At 43.9% G+C, this 23,842-nt stretch overlaps 1 protein-coding gene across 1 annotated transcript in view; it reads left to right on the plus strand.

The window, feature by feature from the left end:
- The window catches only part of RPL3L (ribosomal protein L3 like), an 88,390-nt gene extending 66,246 nt beyond the window's left edge, over positions 1 to 22,144 (plus strand). Inside the window, exons 5-10 of the mRNA XM_086940514.1 lie at positions 6,433 to 6,619; positions 8,832 to 8,992; positions 12,430 to 12,531; positions 17,608 to 17,703; positions 17,851 to 17,970; positions 21,978 to 22,144. Coding sequence (XP_086796640.1) covers positions 6,433 to 6,619; positions 8,832 to 8,992; positions 12,430 to 12,531; positions 17,608 to 17,703; positions 17,851 to 17,970; positions 21,978 to 22,037 — 726 coding nt within the window. The 3' untranslated portion in view covers positions 22,038 to 22,144. The remainder of the gene's footprint in view (positions 1 to 6,432; positions 6,620 to 8,831; positions 8,993 to 12,429; positions 12,532 to 17,607; positions 17,704 to 17,850; positions 17,971 to 21,977) is intronic.
- The last annotated feature ends 1,698 nt before the right edge of the window (positions 22,145 to 23,842 follow it).

Genomic DNA, 23,842 nt, shown 5'->3' on the forward strand with positions numbered 1-23,842 from the left:
TTTTCTTATTATCCACTGCATATTTAGAGGATTTATGTGACAATATTGCTGGGTATTGGAAAGAAAAAAGGCTATAGGGTGTAATCTTTTTCTAGCACACAACAAAACCTAAATGCCTGTAAATGATCTGAACAAACATTACAGAATGCATCAGAGTTAGGAAAGCCCATTTTTTCATGGACGTCATTTGGAGGTAGCCAAGAGTCGCAGCTGTGACCTCTAGCTTGCTCCCTACTCCCTACTTTACTACTGCCATTTTCTTTGCGACCCCTCGCCTCAGAGGGGGCACTTCCTTTGCCCGCTCTGAGGCCAGGGGTCGCAAAGGAAGCGCCAGGAGTAGTAAGGAGCAAGCTAGACTCCTGACTACCTTCAAATAACGTCCAGGCATTTTTTGTAATTCTGAAGATTGGTGGAAATAAATATTGTAATAGTATCAAAACAAATCAATACATGAGGCGATGATGGTTTTCACACATTATCATTTGTGTGCTGCATATTAGTAAAACTGTATGTCTGTTCAAATGTAATGGTCATTTCAATTGGAAATGTGTTCACCGTAATGGCAGTGCCCAACCACACCATGAATACGGTACTCTACGCGGCCCCTTGTATGACACTCTATTCCACTGTACGCCACTTCACTCTATGACATTCTACTCCACTCTCCTCAATGCCACTCTGCCCCACTCTAAACCCTTCCACCCTCCACCACTTCCCTCTACACCACTCTATTCCACTCCACTCTCCAACATTCTACTCCACTTTACACCACTCTATGACACTCACTTTATTACCCTCTACTCCTCACTACTCTATGCCCCTCTAATCTAGGACATTGTAAACCACTCTCTTCTAATTCACTCTACACCACTCCACTCTACTCCACTGTATAGAGCTTCACTCTACTCCACTCTATGACACCACTCCCCTGTCCTCCAGTGTATGCCACTATACGACACTCTATTACACGACACTCTACTTCACTTTAGGATACTCTGATACTCCACGTAACTCCACTCTACTCCACTCTACAACACTCCACTCTATGACATTCGACACCACTTCATCCCATCCCACTCCACTCCACTCCACTCCACACCACTTAACTCTACCCTATGCCACAACTCCAATCTACAATACTCACAGCAGCTCTACTACTCTCTACTCTATGACACTTCCTTCTACTCTACGACATTCTACTCTACAACACTCTACTCCTCTCTACGCCACTCCACTCTACAAAACTCAACTTCATGTTACGCAACTCTATGCCATTCCACTCCACAACTTCCTACTCCTTGCCACTCTATACCCCTCCACTCTACATCACTCTACACCAGGGGTACTCATAGTACGGCAGGCGGGCCGCCAGCGGCCCGGCAAGCCTTCCCTGGCGGCCCGCGGACCTTGCAGACATCGTACCCGTGTTTTACATTTTTTTTAAGAGTGTCAGGAAACAGGGTGACTCAGACTGCAGCTCTGTGGGGGCCGGGCGATTCCTGTCATAGTCAGAGTGGGGCTCCAGGGGCGCTAAGAGGTGAACAAAGCCTCATTAACATGCGAATGGTCTTTTAAAGACCTGTGAAATTCTCGGTGGTGTGTGTGTGTGTGCGCGTGCGTGCGTGTGTGTTTATCTGCACATATATAATCGTGCTATTGTAATCTAATCAGTGTGGTCCTGAACAGAAGTATCTTACACAGCAGCACAAAAACGAATATAAAGCCTCCGGAAGACACCTCATCACATAACGAACTGCACCCCTTCGATATGGGGTTTGGCATGTGCGGTAGACGAGGTGTGACCCAGCAGGGCTACAGAAGGTTGGTGCAGCACACCCTGAAGGGGAGGCGAGGACCCTTCTAGATTCGCCTCCATGCCACTTTCCGCACATGCCAACTTGCATATTTGTGAAAGAATTCAGGCTGAAAAACACATTTGTTCGGCACCTAGATATTAGCAGAGCCCTCAGTGACTACCATGATACTGACTGCTGTGTGTGCCGGCGGTGAAAGGGGTCAGTCAGTAGCGGGTAAAATTAGCTCAGTGGCTTTCCATAATGCAACCAATTCGGATCCCGCACTAAATGCTTTGCAAGAGACAGCAGCATGACGTCAGAAGCCAACAGAAGTAGCGCATTAACCGGAACCTGTAATGCCGATGAATGTACAGGAGCTTCTGTTGTGACAGCCTCATAAATAAGGCATCAAACCTAGTCCAACTGCACATTCAACTATTTCTGTGTACACATTTGTTTGCCTCTGAAGCAGCTTCCATGATATCACAGAATAGCGGGTTTACTTTGATTCTTTAAAATAAAAGCAATAGGTATTATGTTGTCATAGGAAACGAGTTCTATTCGCAAAACTCCTGAGAGCTCAATGTAGACATCACAATACCTAAGACTTGCTCTTTTCTTCTGTCTTCGTCTCAGAGAAAGTATCGCTCGACAGTACCTCGACTGTCACCCACAGCACCCGTGCTTTCATGCACCCTCTGCTGCTTCCTAACATGATGTAGGAGTCATTCAAACCTCCCGGCTTCACCTCACAAACTGCATGACCGCCCCACGCCATCTGTCTTAACCACACAGCGCTCAGTACTTTTATACACCTCTGCGTTCACTGCATGAAACTTTTGGTTTTCCAGTACTTCTACCCTCTCCTACAATAAATGCACGACTTTCTCACGTCCTGTGTCTGTCCCTGCTTTCCAGCACTTCTGCCTGCAGCAACTGTGTGTGTGTGTCTCAGCCCGGGCGCAGGGGGAGACAGGGAAGGAGAGGAGGCGAGGGAGACCTCAGAGTGAGTGAGGGTAACAGAGGGAAGGAAAGGAGAGAGACAGAGGGAAGGAGGCAGATGGGAGGGGGAGAGAGGCTGAGGGAGGCAGACCTCAGAGTGAGGGAGAGGGAAGGAGAGAGAGGGAGACAGAGGAAAGAAGAGAGAGACAGATGAAAGGAGGTGGAGGGAAGGAGGCAGAGGAAAGGAGAGGGAAGGAGACGGAGGGAGGCAGAGGAGGGAGGGAGGCAGAGGAGGGAAGGAGGCAAGGAGGCAGAGGAGGGAGGGAGGCAGAGGAGGGAAGGAGGCAGAGGAGGGAAGGAGGCAGAGGAGGGAAGAAGGCAGGCAGAGGGAGGGAGGGAGGCAGACCTGAAAGTGAGGGAGAGGGAAGTAGAGAGAGGGAGACAGAGGGAAGGAGGGAGAGGGAAGGAGAGAGAGGGAGACAGAGGGGAGGAGGGAGAGGGAAAGGGAAGGAGAGAGAGGGAAGGAGACAGAGGGAAGGAGGGAGAGGGAAGGAGAGAGAGGGAGACAGAGGGGAGGAGGGAGAGGGAAAGGGAAGGAGAGAGAGGGAAGGAGACAGAGGGAGACAGAGGGGAGGAGGGAGAGGGAAAGGGAAGGAGAGAGAGGGAAGGAGACAGAGGGAAGGAGGGAGAGGGAAGGAGAGAGAGGGAGAAAGAGGGAAGGAGGGAGAGGGAAGGGGAGAGAGTCAGACAGAGGGAAGGAGGGAGAGGGAAGGAGGGAAAGGGGAGGAGGGAGAGGGGAGGCGGGAGAGGGGAGGAGGTAGAGGGACAGAGGAGAGGAGCGGGAGGGAAACCTCAGAGTGAGGGAGAGGAAAGGAGAGGGAGAGAGAGGTAAACAGGGGGAGGGAGAGGGAAACAGAAGGAGGGAGAGGGAAATAGGGGGGGGAGAGGGAAACAGGGGGAGGGGGAGGGAAACAGGGGTAGGGGGAGGGAAACAGAGTGAAGGAGGGAGAGAGAGGGAGAGGGAGGGAGAGAGAGGGAGGGAGAGGGAGGGAGAGAGAGGGAGTGGGAGGGAGGGAGGGAGAGGTAGAGAGAGGGAGGGAGAGAGAGAGGGAGAGAGGGAAGGAGAAAGAACAAGAGAGAGAGAGATGTGTGCATGCCGGGTCTGGTGGCTCAGTGGACTAAGGCGTCCACTGCAGGGATCTGTGATCAACCTCATGGTCACAGTTTTTTGTTGTTGCTCTAGCCCCGCCCCCTCCCCCACTGACCCGCCCCCAACCGTGCGGCCCTCGGACACAAACCACACTGTAAATTTGGCCCCTGAGAGAAAGTTTGTGAGTACCCATGCTCTACACCATTTCACTCCACAACACTTCACTCTATACTACTCCACTCGACTCCACTCTACACCAGTCCACTCTATGAGTCTCTACTCCACTCTGACACTCCATGACACTCCACTCTACGACCCTCCACCCTCCACATTCTACACCACTCCACTCCACTCTATGGCACTCCATTCTATGCCACTTCATTTTACGCCACTCCAATCTACAATACTATACTCTACTCTATGACACTCAACCCTATTCCAATTCACACCACTTTACTCTACTCTACAGCACTCCACTTTACTCTACTTCAATTGACTCCACTCTACTCCACTCTACGTCATTCCTCTATATGCCACTGCACTTTATGACACTCCACTTTACGCTGCTCAATGCCACTACACTCTATGATGTTCTATTCCCTTCAACTCTATGCCCCTCCACTCTACGACGATCTACACTACTCTATTCTACTTCACTCTACCTCACATCACTTTACACCACTTCACTCTACTCAACTTACACCACTCAACTCTACTCCACTGTACACTACTCTATTCTACTCCACAACACTCTACTCCACTCTACATCACTCCACTCTACAACACTCTACTCCACTTCTCTCTAGTCCATTCTATGCCACTCCACTCTATGCCACTTCACTCTACAATGCTCTACTCCACTTCACAACACTCCACTCCACTTTACAACGCTCCATTTTACGATACTCAACTCCACTATATGCCAATCTTCTCCACTCTACTATACAACACTCTACTCCACATTGCTGCACTCCACCCTCTAACACTCCACTTCATGGCACTGTTCTCTACACCATAAACGTTTAGTTGTGCTGAACAGCTGGTGTACAACTTCACACTACTCCACTCTAAAGACTTCCACTCGAGGACACTCCACTCTAGAACACTCCACTCCACTCCTCTTCACTCTATGACCCTCCACTCTAGAACACTCCGCTCGATGACACTCCACTCTACACCACTGTACTCCACACTGTGGCACTCCACCCTCTAACACTCCACTTCATGCCACTGTCCTCTACACCATAAACGTTTAGCTATGCTGAACTGCTGGTGTACAACTTCACACTGCTCCACTCTACAGACTTCACTCTAGGACACTCCACTCCACTCCTCTACACTCTATGACCCTCCACTCTAGAACACTCCACTCCACTCTATGACACTCCACTCTAGAACACTCCACTTCTCTCCACTCTATGACCCTCCACTCTAGAACACTCCACTTCACTCCATTCCACTCTATGACACTCGACTCTACACCACTTTAGCACACTCCACTCTATGCCACTCGACTCTACGACACTCCACTGCAATTCATTCTACCACACTCTACTCTACTCTATGCCACTCCCTTTTACAGCACTCTTCTCCGCTCTGTATCACTCCACTCTATGACATTCCACTGCATGCCACCAGACTCTGCAACATTCAACTTCACTCCACTTTATGTCTCTCAACTCCACTCTACGGCACTCTACTGTATGACACTCTACTCCACTTTTTGCCACTCCATGCCCCTCCATTCTACAACACTCTACTCCACTCTACGATACTCCACTCTTTGACATTATGCTCTATGACACTCTACTCTATGCCACTCTACACCATTCTATGACACTCCATTTAACTCTACTCCACTCTATGCCAATCCACTCTATGCCACCCCACTCCACTTCACTGTACACAACTCTTCTCCACTCTACGCCACTCTACTTCACTCCACTCTATGGCACACTACTCCACTCCATGCCATTCCACTCACTCCACACCACTTTTCTCAACACCATTAACTTTTAACCATGCTGAGCAGCAGCCACGTTGGGATAAAACATGGCTGGAACACATTGGGAAAGACAATAGCTCTTGCATAGGCAAGACCTAGTGGCTCTGCCAATGTTTGTTTATCAAAGAAGCAGACAGATGTTCTCAACATTCCTTTCTGTATAACTATATGCTTATCATGGCTGTTTCTACTGTGTGTGGGGTGGGTGCATAAAAGTATGACATTCTCTCCTGCTGTACGTATGTGGTATATATATATGTGTATATCATAAACCTAGCTGAAAGGCAGTGTACAAAAGATGTATGTCCCGGTGTGACTTGGAAACTACAGACTCATTAAAGGCCCATATCTGCACCAAGTAAAAGTACAGGTCGTTATTTATCCAAAGTTAGCAATGGGTTCACTTCCATCACCCACCAAAGATGTTGTTGTTATAGGCTTCTGGGAATGCACCTGTGGAGGGACAATGAACAGTGCCAGCTCTTTCAGTGCCTCCCTACATTTCCAGCTGTATCTGAGGCTCTCTTGTGCCTTTGCAGATGAAGCTGCTCCCACTGCGGCAGAAGAAGGCTCACGTGATGGAGATCCAGGTGAACGGGGGCACTGTGGCCGACAAGGTGGACTGGGCCCACGAGAAGCTAGAGAAGCAGGTCAACGTCAACACCGTCTTCAGCCAGAACGAAATGATAGACGTGATTGGGGTCACAAAAGGCCATGGCTTTAAGGGTATGATATACAAGTAAATTAAAAATGTGCATAGTTTATAAACCATTCTTGGAGTATAGAGACAATTGTACATGAAGAAACATGACTCAGCCATTCTGCCCATGCCACATCTCAACGATCAAATGTACACAGTACAAAAAACTCCATAAGGATTAAGTGTAACTTCCACTATTACTGGCTGGATTTATAATCAGATAGTGCACAGCTTCAAGGGCACTGGAGCTTGAAGGACACTCTCACAATGTATCCCTTGGTTGGTGCGTGCAGATGGGCAGTGGTGGGGTAGACAAGAGAGCTGAGACCAGTTGAGGGCCTGGTGAGCTCTTTTCATCCTCTACCTCATGGAACACTTTTGTCTCTTCATAACCTATCTGTCTGCTTGTTTACATCTTTTTATTTCATTCAAAAGTAATGTTGCAGTTTTAATATTGCCAACTAATTTCAGTAAGAGGGTGGTTTAAAAATAGGGAACCCCACTAACAGTACTGGGAAGCAAGTATTAAATAATTCTTATGATCAACCCTCTTCAGCTCTTCCAAAATCAGGCCAGAAGCTGCATATTTTACTGAGGAACATGTTTAGTCATGCATTGATTCCAAACAAAAGCCAAGAACAAATACCATGGTCAAATTTCAGTATGGCAGTAAAAAGAATGTAGGCAATTGATATGGGACATATATTGTTTTCAATAAGTGGGCACAAAAATGCAGAAGAGGTGGAAGGGCCTTGTATTTATTTGTTCTGCAGCCCAACAGAGCAACCTTGGTGGTAGCAGAACAGTTCATCATCAACTGGAAATGTTGGGGTTCTACCACAATGCTGAGTGTGGAATATTGTCCTGCAAATAAATATTGACTCCACAATATTGACTACCACTATATCATCAGGGTTAGTAGTATGCATGGATGCATATATAGAGATACTTTTCTGACATCTATCTAGATGCGCACTATGGATGTAAATATTTTGAAAATGAGTAGAAGTGGAGTCAAGAATTTTATATCTACCCTTACTTTATACCACCACAATATAGTAGTAGTCGCTATCCTGCACCCAGTATTTCTGCAGCACGCTATTTTGGCAGTCAGTATTTTGATATATTGTCGGTTTGTTGCACAAGAGCGCTTACTCCTCAATAGTGCTTCCTGGGGAGGAAATCTATTTTTCTAGAAGACCTTGCTATTCCCAGGCATTCCTGAAATACAGCATTGAATATGAGCCATTTGTGGCCGATCAAACAGAGTAGTGGCACCTTGGAGTCCAGATCTTGTGCTATTTTTTATTGTCTTTATGCATTCATAAAGCGCTACCTTGAACCCCGAGAAGTGAGGAGCTGTATATAGGGCTCAAATACACTTTTAAGTTTGCAATAAGTGGACTTGGAAAAAAGGGAATCTCCTCATATCTTCTGGGTACCTTGCAAACCCCTAATGGCCTACAAGCCAAACCTGTCAGGGGAGAGTTTAAAAAAAGAACATCTTGTTTAGTGAATAAGTCACATTTTCAAACTTTATCTAAATAGAAAACTAGTAGACATAAAGTCGATCTTAATTTGTGTAGAATCAAAAATGTTGTTATGTCTGCAGAATATGTTTGGTTAGAAAACTTCGTATGACTGAACTTAGGTATATCAAAGTACTGGCCCTCTTTGGCCCATGAAGATGATCCTACCCTTAGATATGTCGAAGTGCTGCTACACTTGGGTGCTGATGCACTTTGCTGAACTTTGTCTGCTATTGATTCTAATCAAACCTGCCCCTATTCAAACATATCCAAATAGATTTTTCCATAAATTAGTCAGGGAAAGTCCAGGAGTAGCTTCACTACTATAAGTACCAAAATAGAAGCAGAGGATAAAAAAAATGGTATAAATTTGAATAACTTGTGACTCATCACGTGGCCAGACTTTCTACAGCATCCTGCTTGGATTTTCAATATTTGGAATAGGAACCAAGCAGTTGGCCAACATCAAAGAACAAAGGTGGAATGGGTGCTTGACACTGTTACTGCTCAGTCACCACACCAACCTGTTAAGGCTCTACATACAAGAACATCACAGCAGCATCTCAGCACCTAAGAACCCATCCAAGTAGGTCGCCAAAGGCAAAAACCATGTATCCAAGAAGCACATATAGAACTGTGGATAATTCACCAATTTCGATGCGGAATAGGTGTGTTGGATCTAGCCAGCTCATGTTTTCTTCTCTCACAGGTGTCACCTCACGCTGGCACACCAAGAAACTCCCCAGGAAGACGCATAAAGGCCTACGGAAAGTCGCCTGCATTGGAGCTTGGCATCCTGCCCGAGTATCCTATACCATGGCCCGTGCTGGTCAGAAGGGCTATCACCATCGTACTGAACTCAACAAGAAGGTACAGCACAAAACGCTTCTCCGGCAGATAAAGACCACACATAGCCTAAGTAGGCAGATACAGTACAAGATATGGGTCAGCAGATGCCTAGAGTATGAAGGAAACCTACTGAGCAGCTGTGTACAGTACAAGAGTCACCAAGTCAGCAGACACGTAGAGTCCGAGAGCCTCTGAATCAGCAGATGTTGCAAGTCTAAGGCCCACTAAGTCAAACGATGTATAGAGCAAGAAAGCACTGAGCAACAATATAGATGCATTTCAAGTACCAGTGTGTCATAATATGCAAAGAGTACAATACTGCTCAGTCAGCAATAGTTGAGAGTCCATGGCCCAGTGAGGCAGCTGAAATTGATATTGAAGATTGAAATCCCAGGTACACCGAGTCAGCAGCTGTATGTAAGTGAGTAAGAATATGTTTGTAGTCCATGAGCCAGTAACTTAGCACATGTTTAGAGTCCAAAAGGCACTGGGTCAGCTGATGACAATTGTCCATGAGTCACTGAGTCAGCAGATGTGTACTATTTAATATTCATTGAGGAAGCCAATATCAACAGACATTTGCCATTGAGTCAAGAGATGTGCACAGCAGCATGGCCACTGAATCCCTCGATTTGCTCAGCAGACGTGCCAATTAGTCATCAAATAAAAAAGCATAGATATGACTCAGCAGCATAGGTGTGCAGCACAAGGGCACCAAGTCAAATATTTGTAAAGTAGAAAGTCATTAGTTAGCAGATGAATACACTTTCACTCAACCAAATGATGCCTCTGAACACTGGCCTCTAAAGCCCACATGTCACTCGATCTGCAGACTTGTTCCGGAAGGTCATTGCACCAGCAGACATGCAGAGCACATAGGCCCCTAGGAGAGCAATCATGCAGAGTACAAGGACCACTGAGTCAACAAATGTAAAAAACACACCACTCTCGCATACATACATGCTGTCATGCGGTTTATACTTTACCAAGAAAAATTGTGCATTTGTTGGAAAACATAACCATCAGAACTGTACGAGACAGAACTGTACGAGATGATTCCATGCACACCGCATTGATACGGTGGCCGAAGTCCTGCTAGCTCACAGTGCACCATCTGGTGGCCGAAGTCCTGCTAGCTCACAGTGCACCATCTGTACCTCTAACCTTACTGGGTAACAAATGGATGTGCCACCTCGGTAAATGACAACCCTTACTCCCCAAGGAAATCGTGGTAACAGATCTAGAAACCTTTTGTTTAGTTACTTAGGCATACACACAGACATACACAAGAAATACACAGTACAATGTTTCAATATTTATTAAAACATTGTGATTTTTTAGTAAAATAAGTACACTGCAATAATCAATAAATGCAAACAGAATAATGTGATCAACATTAAGAGAACGGTGGAAAAGATAAAGAGTTCAACCATTTTGCTTATTACAGAGAATATATATTTGCATACAAGTACTGTAATATTTTGTACTTCTACCTAGGGCATCCAATCCTATCAGGTCTAGGGTGAGTGAATCTGCCAAGTCCCTGTAGTGTGATCTAACTCCCTGTTACCTGGGGCTTAGTGTCATCAAGCTGCCTGTCTTGGGGTAGAGTTGGACAGCATCCCACGCATGAGGTAAACGGGAATCAGCTGACCTGGAATTCCAGCATGGATCGACCTCTCAGTGCCAGTGAAATACTCCTCTGTTTAAACAAAGGTTTGATGTCTAATATATAATAAAATCCTCCATATTACCATGCCAATGCCCCAGCCAGGCCGCTATAGCTTTTTCTATTGTGATAGCTCTGTTGCTGAGCGGTCAAAACAAATAACAATATCTTGTGTGATGAACTTAGCCCTTCTACAGAATGTTCAAGGTGCTCTGATAGAGTGCCTATGAAGTGGTAGTGCAAGCAAAACTGAGTTTAAAGAATGTTATCCTGTTTGTGTACGCAAATGAATGTGTGTCAAATGTCATCGTGTCCATGGAGAGAAGGCAACTTAAGAACGTGAGCATGTAAAAATGGCTTTTCTTAACCAGGTCTAATGCACTAAGCCCGGGCGGAGAACTCCGCTCCCGCTCGCGGAGTGTGTGGAGATTTGCCTCCTCTGCGTTCCGCACGGACCACGGAGGAGGCAAATCTCTGCACACTCCGCAGCGGAGTGGAGTTGGCCAGCCCCCGCCTCCAACCCTGCCTTTAAAACAAGTAACTCTACATAACTTAAAAGTAAATTAAAACCACTTACCTGTACTGCGGCGTCCCCGGGCTGCCCTCCTCCTCTTCCTCGCCATCTATGTAATCCTTGAGAAAACTTTGCATTTACTTCTGATCTGTTTGATCACCCTCTGGGAACAGCGGGAGTAGCTGACGTGCACACCAAATAAACAAACACATTTGGATGTGGACTATAAATGGGTATTTGTTGAGGGAGGTGCGGTTGCATTGTAGGCTTCTGTTCCTCAAAAGATATTTGGTGTTTTGTACATGATCTGGAGATGTCTAAAGTGCACATGTCCCATGGTTGGCAGTTTTGCAAAACACAAGCATCCCAGTACCCTCCGATTTACTCGTCATTAGTACAGCCTAGCAAGCAGATGTGTACAATGTTTTGGAAGAAGTGGAAAGCACTAGAGATCTCCAGGGGGGTCATAAGTGCAAGCCAATGGGTTTAAGAAAAGGCGCAAAAATTGCTCATGCATGACCAAATTGACTACAAAGGCTAAAGTGGCCAAAGTCACAAGCAGAGGTGGAGTGGCTATCCTGCCACTCTGGTATTTTCTCAGCAGGTTGCAGGATTGGATGCTGCTATCAGAGCTGGAGGCACTACTGTGATCCAACCATTATAGCCCCATATTCCATTCCGCTCAAGACCTTCTGGGGCTGAGTTGAAGATTTTTGCCAGCTCTGGCCTGGGTTTCCAGTCCGGCACTGGTGTGACCAGTGCCGGACATGAACTGCACTAAAACATAGCTGCCGTCACAGCGTACCGCACACCTTTCATCGTCAGGTTCCCTTTACCTTCTCACATCACTGTGAGCTGTGAGTTTGCAGGATACAATGGGCAAAGGAAAAATATGGTACTATGTACTTCGATAACTAAAATCTTGAAGCAGAGAAGTAAAGTGACTATGGGGCAGCGGGCAAGTCTTGGAACAGTAGAGACGTTTTTGGAAGGTTAAAACAGATATGAGATTAGGGAGAAGTGTGGGTCAGTAGTTCTCCGCAGAAAGAATTCGGGAAAAGTAAACATGGAATTTGAATGATAGAGAGACGGGAAAGGAATAAAACAGGGCAAGAGACAACTGGGAAAGGTGGAATATGGCTGCATGCTTGTGATCCTTGAACATCGTTCTTGAGATCCAGACAGTGCTCAGTGTTTCCCTAGAGCAGCACTCAGCATAGTTTAATCTTTTTATGTGCTTATATTTTAGTGACTGTCTGTTTTCTTTCCCTACAGATTTATCGTATTGGCCATGGAATCCATGTCCAGGATGGGAAGATAATCAAAAACAACGCAGCCACCACCTTCGACATTACCGACAAATCCATCACACCCCTGGTAAGAGCTAAACATAGGATGAGGGAACCCTCAGTAAAACCTGTCCCTCCCTTGCCCCTGAATGCCTCCCACTTTTGCCACACTTTTCCAGAAAGATATGGCACTAAGTCCCTCATGCAAACCATTTGGTATCAATGACTATTTTGGATGCGAAACACTTATGATGACTGTTGACCACCGGTATGCGAATTTCTGTAGGAGACTAACATCCACATGCAGCAAGCTTAAAACCGGTCGCAAATGGACTGATTCTCAGAATCTGCCCCTTTGCGACCGGTCTTTTTGCATTTGTGAAGCATCATCCCAAATGCAAAAATCGCAATTTAAGGAATCTCTAAGTTGAGATTCCTTAAATTGCGATTGCATTTAAGGAATCCCAAATTGAGATTCCTTAAATGTAATGCATCAAAGTCAAAAAATTCGCGATTTCGCTAATAGGAGTAGCAAATTACCATGAAGTTAAACTTCATGGTAATTTGCAAAAACTTAAAAAAATACACTTTTGTGCATTTTTCAAAGTTTCATGTTGCGCACACACATGCCCTTAGGGCATGTGTGTGCGCAACATATGTGCACAGATCAATTTCAGGGGTGTCCTTTTGACACCCTGACACCCTTGAAATTGAGAATCGCAAATTGAGAATGTCTTCCTATTCATTCGTATTGGCCTCTAGAAATCGCTATTTTTTAAGCGATTTCTACATGCATAGGCTTTTGCGATTCCTTAAAAATTGCAATTAAGGAATCGCAAAAGCCAACATTGATGCATGTGCCTGCATAACTTTATAAATAAATAAAATAAAATACAAGGCTTTTATGTCAGAATATCACAAACCAAAATATTGTCTGACTTTCATTTTTAAGCCTAAATATAATTTACAAAAATATTGTTCCACTGGGTGTAGGTTTACTATTATTAACTCTAAAGGTGCAATATTTTTTTGTCAGACAATACTTAGGCCACAATATTATGGTACCTTATCAGTTACAATGCATTACTCCAGACTCTCCTGAATATCTTGAGCTCGCTATGTTCATGGTTATCCACCTACCTTATCAGAAGTGTGTTAATCGTAAACAAGACAGCCTTTGTCACAATTTCTGGTGAGCAATATCCTCGATCCTAATCCTCACTCCAAATCTCCCGAAAACAGCTATTACTTGAGATCAAAACAAAAAAAATATGTATTAATGTCACAACATGAATAAAATGATTCCTAGTCTCTACAAAGCGTGTACAGATATTGAGAATAAAAAAATGGTTCTCAAATCTGCTTTGTTCTATTGGGTTTATGGACACAAGTCAGTTTGCTGTTCAATTAAACACTATCTCACTCACAGATCTTTAATAATGCTTTCTTTCGGGTCTGAAACCCACAAATCATTGTTTGTTTTGAAAGTGAAACTACAGGCCATAATGGATCACACAAAGGTGGGCCTATAAAGAGCCCTAACTGCACTAAATCGCTTCAATACATCAATAACCTGTCAGTAAACCAAGGAAAGACCAAGGTCGTCATCTTTGGGACCTACCATCAGAAAAAGAAAGCACAATGGCATATGGGCAACTTGCAAATTACGACGGCGACGTCTTACAATTACCTAGGGGTTTGGCTGACGGAATGGGCTAAGGCGAATGCCCACTTGAAACACCAGAGCACCAAGGCTAACTGGGTCATACATCTACTCAAGCAATGAAACCACCATCTGATCAGCCCGACAGTTTTAAAAGTGAAACTTCTACCAGCAATCAGGTATGGTCACCAGGCCTTCCCCCGGTCACAGCACCCTTGCTTAAATTTAGCACAATCGAAAGCGTATTAAATAGTGCTTCAAATTCTAAGGTCGGCAAGGAACGTAAGGCTAAGGCTGGAGCTAGGTGTGGCGTGGCTGGACTTGATTTGCCAGGGGGACACTATAAAACTCTATCTCAGGATTTTAAGGGCCCCAGCTAACACTCTAAAACACGAACTAAGATCTATCTTCCAAGAGCCATGTACGATCCGGCACACCGCCCTGATAAAGCGATCGAAACATTGAATATAGTGGAAGAGAGCATATCGAGGCCGGAGATCCTTATGAACACATGGAAAAGAGCGATAAGTAAACAAGTGAGTAAAATTTCATTTGATCTGGACTGTAAATCCCTCCATTCAAGTCCACACTTAGACCCGCTGAATAGATCTTACACGGCAGGCAAAGTCCAGGCTTACCTAAGTGACGCTCTCACTCTATCAGCCCGAAGCAAAATTCTGTCCATGAGATTAATCACCTTAGGAATCGCATATTTTAACCTTGCATGGACCCGAATGGGGGAAGCCACAAACTGTAGACTCTGCTCATACAAGAGGGAATCGTGGCTCCACCTTTTGTGCTGTTGCCCCAATCTCATCAATGTACGAAGGCGACCATTGTGCCCGATTTGTCCCATCAATGGAACAAAATCCTGTAGCGAAGTGTCAGCCATGTGTTTTTCCAAGTCCAGCACGGTGACCCTAGGAAGACTGGGGAAATGTATCCACCACATCAGGACTGCCTTAAAACGGCAAATGAATGAAATAAAACTCTGGAGAAGCACATTATAAATCCAGAATGTTGAGGTGGTCTTGATCGTGCATTGATGCCTTTCTGCACTTCCAGCATCCCCTCTAGTAAAGCGCCTCTCAGGTTAAGGGATCAGAGGTCATTGGGAATTAATCACAGCTCTATAATGCTACCCATCCTCATAGAACAACAAGGGATTCTGGACTGCCACCAAAGCCACACCTCCATAAACATAAACGCCGGGGAAGACTGACTGTAGTGGAATTGGGGAGGGGCGGCAAATTCTTTTATCAAAAATTGTTTTAAATTTCTATTACAAACAACAGTTTTTAACCATTTATTTTAGCCGCAACATGTTGATCACTTTTACTGTAATGATTTTAATTAATTGTACAGTTAATAATAAATACAAATACAGACCAAGTTTTATTTCTGTTTTTAATATGTCATAATCATGTATGATCCTGTGGCACTCTACTCAGGTTGACAACTTCAAAATTGTGCCTTTTCAGTACATCTACCCATAGTAAAAAAAAGGCGACAGTGAGGAAATGTTAGGCCAAAAGAGGGAATATCCCTGTTAAAAAGTATAGGACATGTACCTAGTTGGTGGTAAATAACGAATTCCTATGTAAATGCAAATATGTGCATTTACAACTGTGCCATGTGACAGGCATACATGCCCTTAGAGCATGTATGTGTGCCACATGTGCACACAAGCACTAATCAGGGGTGCAACAGGGTGTCAAAGTGACACCCTTCCACCCTTGACTATTTTCCCCGTTTTACTGAATTGGTAATTACCGATTCGGTAATTGACATTCATTCCTATGGGTCTCCAGGCCCATAGGAATGAATGGCAAATACCGAATCGGTAATTACAGATTCGGTAAATACCGAATCTTAACGATTGGGTATTTTTTACCGATTTTTTAGCTACATAGCATTTACCGATTCATAAATACCGAATCGGTAAAATTTGGTATTTACGAATCGGTAAATACTATTTACCTACAAGAGGCCCTTAGTCTGTTAGTGTCTAAGTCTACTTATTGTTTTTTCTCTTATGCAATTTAATAGATGCTTGCGCATTAGACTAGGAACTCAGGATTCACTGAACATACATGATCCTCCGCGATTGGCTCGCACTCACCCAAAATTCAAATGAACCCCATATCACCCTCAAACAGGTCAGCTGACCTAAAAAAAAGAAAGATGTACAGACTTGCTTTTTATAAATACAAATACTAAAACTAAACTAATCACAAGTGGGCCAGATAAGTTCGACTACTGTGCAAAACCCTATTTGTTAAGAAGTTGGAAAATATGAGTTGGACAAAAGTTACTGCACAGTCATTAAATACTTAAGGTCCACCCGCCTCTAAATGAGGTTTATGGACAGAGAGTTTGGTGGGGAGGGCACTCTGTTGCATTTGCGATGGAGTGCCCTGTCCTCCAGACTCTACATTGGACCCTCATTTAGGGCTGCTTCATTGCTCATGACACATTTCTAATGCTAAGTATGTGCTCCCCTTACTTCCCGCGAATTAACTCTCTTCTTACAGGTTACAGTGAACGGGTAAGTTCATGTGGGTGTAAGAAGTTGTTGGCACGTTCCCCCTCTAGGCTATGCCAGAAATTGTTTCACTTTTTTAAAAAAAAATTAGGAAATGAATTACCGGTACATTTACTCAACATTTCCTATATCCATTCTATAATTTTTTTCAGAGACCATATGTCATCAAATCCAGGGTCAGGCCAGCTACAATTGGAACAAAAGGATGAAAGCAAATCACAGATGCCCTTTACCATGGGTTTTTGATAAGCCACACATGGGTGAAATACCATAATTTCTTAGTCAGAATATCCTGTAACATAATGATGAGTTTACAAAAATATTGCATAATATGAGTTAATAATAAAAAAATCTTCACCCAAAAGGTCAATATTTTTTAAACAATGTTTAGGCCAAGTTATTTATCTCAGACAAGATAGTTAACTAAGACATTCCGACATAAAGCTCCACACACGACTACTTCTTTAAGTAAAATTGAAGAAATGTATAATTAGTGCTCAGTTATACCCTTCACTACTCCCTCTCTCAATCAACAGTGGCCATCTAAGCTTTGTGGAAGGTGTATGCAAAATTGCATATTTTTGGGGAAAGTTTGTGAATATTTCACGAATTTGGTATGAATAAGCTTTTAGCATGAAATGCTATTTGCTGGTATCTCACATTACTTTATTCACATGAGGTCATATTTTGTGTGAAAGACATGCACCCAGAAACTCGCAGGCGAGGAGGCATTGACTGCACAAACCGGTCACCTGCGGGTGAAAATTATACAAATTCATGTACCGTAGAGTCTTGAAAAATTTAGCAAATTTTGCATTACGCGAATGTCGGAAATGTAGCAAATTTTGCCTATGTAATTGAAATTTTCACCGGGTCAATTTTGCACATAGAGCTGTACTGGAACAAAGCATTGACTATAGAAGTCCCTCTAACTTTCTCTTTTTCTTTCCATGAAGGGTGGATTCCCTCACTATGGTCAAGTCAACAATGATTTTTTGATGGTGAAGGGCTGTGTAGTAGGATCTAAGAAACGCGTACTTACACTCAGGAAGGTAAGCATTGCAGGCATTGTGGTAATTGTCAGAACTGAGCAAGGCCTTTGGGTGTGTAGAAGTGCAAGCCAAACTTGCAAATCCAGTTCTGTTCAAGGTGCTTTCCGCTGAAGCCCAAATGTGAGAGTTTCTGCTTTTTCCCTACAGTCTCTGCTGGTGCATACTAAACGGCAAGCCTTGGAGCCAATCGAACTCAAGTTCATTGACACCACCTCCAAATTCGGCCATGGACGCTTCCAGACAGACAAGGAGAAAAGAGCATTCATGGTAAGACTATGTCCATCATAGATAGAGGACAGGTGGGCCTCCCTGTTATGGAAACAAAATATTGGGGCATGTCTGTTTGTGAGACATTGTCTATGGGAAGAGTTTGCATGAGATCTAAAGGTCTGGGGATGCAGCAGCAAGATATGTCTGTCTGTCATTTATGTCTTTTATGATGAGAAGGAAAGGATATACCTTACTGTTGTAGAAAGGGCATGAATTAATAAGCTGTATCTGACAGGGAATGATTGATGCAAAATTACATGTCTGTCCCAAACCAACGGAATGAGCTACATCCATTATCGGAAGAGAATAAATGAGAACTGCCGACCATAGAGAGTGAATGAATAAAGATTGAGCATTCTAGGGAGTGAATCAATTAGACCAGCCTATTCTAAAACACGAGTTCTATCAATCAAGGGAAGTGTTGAAAAAAGCCTATTTTATGGTGGAAATCAATTAATATACTTATCTTTCACATGAAAAAATTATTCAGTTCTCTACAACATGTGGGAGGAATACATTTCCAGAGTTTGGAGAAATATGATCACATCACCTCCATCCTGATGGAACTCTACTTGCTCGCCTGAGCATCTGTAAATCCAGGGGCATCATTTTAAAGCCATCGAATCTAGCCCCCCGTATCTAGCTCACCATCTCTGGTGTTCTTGGGACTCCCGCAGCCAGTAGACTATCAGACTGCAAACTGAGAAGTATGAAAGCAAAAAAAACAAGACAATAGGCCTTTTCATCTATATACCCAGGATCCAGTGGATCTGCAACAACATCTCTATATCCATCAGGACCACTCCAGCTCTGCCCCAATCTGGGAAAGAGCTGATGGCCCACCTATGAACACTAGATTACAAAACTTCAACCATCCATAACCCAGCGCCCTCTCCTGTCGTTGGTTGACTCAGTGCTTGTCTTTGCCTGTGCAGCGCTCCACTTCCCTGTAGCTAGGTTCACACTTTAGAAATACCACAATATATACATACATACAACCATACATACATCTACTGATTATTATAAAAGTGAAAGTGGATAGTAAATGAATTAGACCTGTTTGTCGTATTAGAAAGAATGAAGCAAAGAGACGTCTACCATAAGGAGAAGCTTGCATGGGATTGAAAAGATTATTCCATTCGATCAGAGAGTGAGACTGTGAGTGAGACACTGAATGAGTCTAGTGTGTTGGTTATTAATGACTGAATGATTAAGACGTTCTAGCTGAGACAGTGGATGAGGGAAATCTCTCATCTGGAGGAATGTTGTATACCTGTCTGACACCAAGATTCCATGAGTAAATCACACTCATTAAGAGGAGACAATGTGTGAGATGTGCTATTATGGATGAGTGGTGAGTGAATAAAATCTATCCTGGAATGGACAAATATGGTCTGTGAGCAGGATGAATGGAGCTATACCTGTCAGTCATGTCAAGGTATATGAAGGCTCTGTCTGTGGTATGATTAGAATGATAAAGATTGGTCAATCAGGGGGAGCACATGAAAGAGATCTGTCTTCAATTTTATGAAGGACAGAAATGACATGTCAATCAGGAGGAGGTGTGATGGAGACCTGTTAAGAATGCAGAACAGTGGCAGATTTAAGGTAAAGGTCCTTATGGGCAAGACCAATAGAAGACATGATGTTAGCAGTGTTTGGAGTGTGAGTGGGTTGTGAAGGATTAGCAGAGTTTATAGTGGTCAAAGTTTGATGTGGTCTGGGAGCAGTTTTAGTGCTTTTGAGAAGTAAATATTTCAGTTTTTACAAAGTTTTAGTTGCCCTAAGGAGGCACTATTAGTAAAATGGAAGTTCCCTGTAATGTGTGTAGAGTCTGTGGACTATACATAAATGTTCAATTTGCTTAGATCTTTGAGGCAGCTAGAACAAAAGTCTCCAGAATGGAGTACCACAAATCACACTCCATCAGTAGAGCGGGCTCACAACTCCCCTTTCTACCCGAACAGGGTGAATTATGGATCTGAAAATTGAGTACTCTGGGCCTCTTGAAATGTTGACAGTAAACATACTCCATCGCAATAGAGATGGAGTGTGTTGGCTTCCAACATTATGGTCTGCCCGCTCAATTTAAAAGCGAGCGGACCATAGTTCACGGTGGACACTACCACGTCTCTGCCGTGGCCAAACCTCTCCGATGACCCGACAGATTAATGGTCGTCGGAGAACTGTCTAGATGTCTGACTGCTCAGTTAGGATGGATGGACATATAGCCATATTTTACTGCCCATCACTGTCAGAAAAATCCTGGTCGTAAGGGAGTAAAAAATAAAGACTGCTCCCTTCTGGGATTTTTTTTCTCTTTTACGTTATGGCGTTGAATGACGCCTGTGTATCTACTTTGGGGAGGTAATGTAAGAGACCATCCGGTTGTAGGCAATTCATGTCTGAAATCTCTCTGTTATTGGGAGTGAAGGATTGACACCTGTTTGTAAGAAGGAGTGGATGAATGAAGCCTGTCTATTAAGTGGGGTTAATGAATGAGACATGTCTTTGCTAAAGAGTATGTGGATGGGACTTGCCTAATGAATGGGATGGATGGAAGAATGGATGGGACAGTGAATAAACAAGATGTGTCTATTATGGTCAGTGATTTTAATTTTAATCCTCTCTATTAATTGGTACATGAATAGTCCATATCTATACGAAGAACAATGTAAACATGAACTTCTTATTAAGGGTAGTAAATGGGTGTAGTTTGTCTGTAATGAGGAGTGAATTGTAAGCTGCAGTTACAGAAAACAGCCTCCAGTTGGTGCAAAACCCCTGTTAACATTCCTGCTGTTCATGTGTTCTTGGGATATTTTTGTTGTTGTGCAAATTGGACATTGGGAGTTATTTTGAGTGTGCCCTGGAATAGTTTAAATGGCCATATGAATATAAAAACTTGATGTATATTCTTTTTTTTGTTTGTTATCTAAAGCAATATATGACGTCTTTTTGTTTTTTTTCTGGAGCATTTTAAATCTTGTTTTGCATTAATATTTATTATGGCAATTGCAGTGCGAGAATTCCTTCTCGGTGCAATAAAATTCAGACTACACATTGCCTACATTTTTTCAGGTCATTGTGTAAATTGGGTGGTTTTTTTTAGTTTTCTGCGCTATTTTCGGAGGGAATCTCTGCCCTCGCTGACACAAAATGTCTATCTTTTCTAATGTTAGGCTGCAAAATTTCCTTCTTTTCAATGCAATAGATATGAAAATAAAAAATGAATTTGCCCAAAAAGTGATAGATCACACCTGGACACGTACGTTATAGGTGGAAGAAGTATTTCAATGTCTCCAGTGCACCATCACGGATGCGTTTCGGCGTGGTATTGAAAGATAATCTCCTGTTTTTTCGGCGTGGTATTGAAAGATATTCTCCAAACTCCCTATCCTAATAGATTTTCAAGTTAGTGTGGGATCTGGAGCCAAAATGAATGATTCTTCACTAGTTCCTCATTTCTTAGAGGACCCTCAGAGTTCTACCCGTAAGGAACTGGTTTTTCCCCCACCCCGAAGTTAACGGTACCTACCAATATCTTCAAAAGTCTGGGGTAGGGAAAATTTGGACTGTTTCCCAAGACGTTCACGATGTTGGTCATAGATACTTACTAAAAATGGTGGCATGTTGAGAGTATTCCACTGCAGGTCATTTCAAGAACCTCAGTGTTTCCGACCTAGAAATACATGGTCTTCAAATGCTGGACCTGGGCACAGGACGCTAGTCTCACCAGTCTGGTTTCACCACGTACAGCCAGGCACCGATAAAACTGCTCCAAGGAGTGGCAGCGGCTGTAGACAGGGGCACACACTGTCTCCTAAACCTTGAAGGAGCGCAGGGCGTTGGAGGACATATAGTGCTCGCCCCAATCACTCTCTAAACACACCACCCTAGTGTCCCTGTACCATAATCTGGCTAACTCTTAATGATGGCTTGAATGTAGTTTTGCTGAAAAGGTTTTCAAGTAGCAAGATTAACACATTTCTTGTGCTTTTTAGGGTCCACAGAAGAAGCATGCTGGGCTCTTGGAAAAACTGGAACCCCAAGAAGAATTATAGTGTCCTCCAGGATTGGATCCATGATCGCCTTTATGGGGCTCCACGCATGCCTCAATGCCAGTGGAATGTTTACTTCACATTTTAAAATAAAGACATATGTAAATTAATACAGTCTTTGTAAAGTCTTCATTGACCTTCCCACAGCGATGTAGCAAGGTGGGAGCGGGGGAGGGGGTGGGGGTGCCCAGGTTTTGGGGGTGCTCTTACCTGAGTCTGTGCGGGGCGGCCGTTGCCGGAGAATCGCCACTGCCCCACTCTTTCATTCGCCCGCCGGGTGTCCCAAGCAGTGACTGGCACATCTAGCTACGCCTGCATTACGAAAAAATTGTAGGAGCGTATGAAAGAGTGAAATTTCTGTTCAGTGATTTTCGTAGGACTCTAGGAAAAGTTTTACAAATTTCATGACAATTTCAAAACTGTTTTTTTTATTAAGAGGACACATAATGTAGAAAACTGGATTTTAGGGGCGAAAAGTAATCCGCTTTTAATTTTACATTATTTTTTCCCTCCATAACAGTTACTGAAAAAGAAGATGAGCTCAAATTGACTTTTTTTCAGGCGAATTAGTCTGCAAAAATGGAAGACTTTGATTGGATCATAATTTAAATGATACAGTTTTGTCTCCTTACGATGGTAGAGGTGCCATTTCGCACACTCATAAAGATTATGTGGGTGTGTGCAGAAAAGTAATATGTGTTACTATCACCCTTCTCTCCAGTTTTTTCCATCAAAAGAATAGTTTGGTTGCTGTGTTTGAGTGTTGGGTGCACAATGTATCCAACGTAACTTTATTCTCAAATAGAGGATAGAAAGTAACTGAACTCACAACATGCCAGGAAAAAACCCATACACACTCTCTCTCTCTCTTGCTCTCTCTCTCTCTCCCCCCTCTATTTTTCTGATCCAATATATGTTTCCCATTACACTATCTCATCGCCACCTATCCTATGGTTGACCAGGAAACTCCTCCTTCTCTGAATCCATCTGCAGCTCAGCCTTGTGTTCAGATTCCTCTCTTGCAACACCCTCAATGGATTTCCTCTCCCAAAATGCTCCCAAAGTCTGTCTTCTACTCTTTTCCTGTTGAGGCCATGGTCCTCTCACAGTCATTTTGGTTCTGTTCAATCGCTCCACCATGGCATTGGTTTCTGGATGATAGAAGAATGACTTATGGTGCTGGATTCCATTCTTAGGCAAAATGCTTTAATTTCATTAATGGCTAACTGAGCTTAATTACTCATCAAGGTCACACTGTGCAAACCCTCATTTTGAAAATCTCTTCCATGAACTTTGTTCCTGACCTGGCGGCAAGACTCATGGTAAAACACACCTGAAGCCACCATGAATAATAATCGACCAGAAGAATCATGACCCACTGCATGTCACCCCACCTGCTACGGCATTGCAGTTTTGTGATTTGCTATCGGGAGGCTGGGAGTGCTTCCTGCTTCCTTTGTAGAGAAGAAGCCAGGAAGAGAACGCAGGAGAGGCGGCAGCAGCCGGCCAGGAGGCGGGACGGCAGGTAAGTGTTTTTTGTTTTTTAAACCCACCCTCCTCCCCCACTTCCCCCTTCCCCGAAGCTGCTTGCCAGGAGCAGCCGCTACTGAGATTAGCCTGCTATAAGGTGGGGGAAATCCTTAACCCACACTTGCCACCTCGAGCTGCTGCCCAGGTTGGCCTCTGGGCAGTGACTCAGAACCAGTGGACAGACCCCTGCAACGCCATGCCGCCGCCTCGCAAGATGGCGACAGCATAACTTTGATGGGTGATTTTGGTGGCCTGATGGGAGCTGCTCTGGCTGCGCA

This window comes from Lissotriton vulgaris, chromosome 10, assembly GCF_964263255.1.
Source record: "Lissotriton vulgaris chromosome 10, aLisVul1.2, whole genome shotgun sequence".
Classification (NCBI taxonomy): domain Eukaryota; kingdom Metazoa; phylum Chordata; class Amphibia; order Caudata; family Salamandridae; genus Lissotriton; species Lissotriton vulgaris.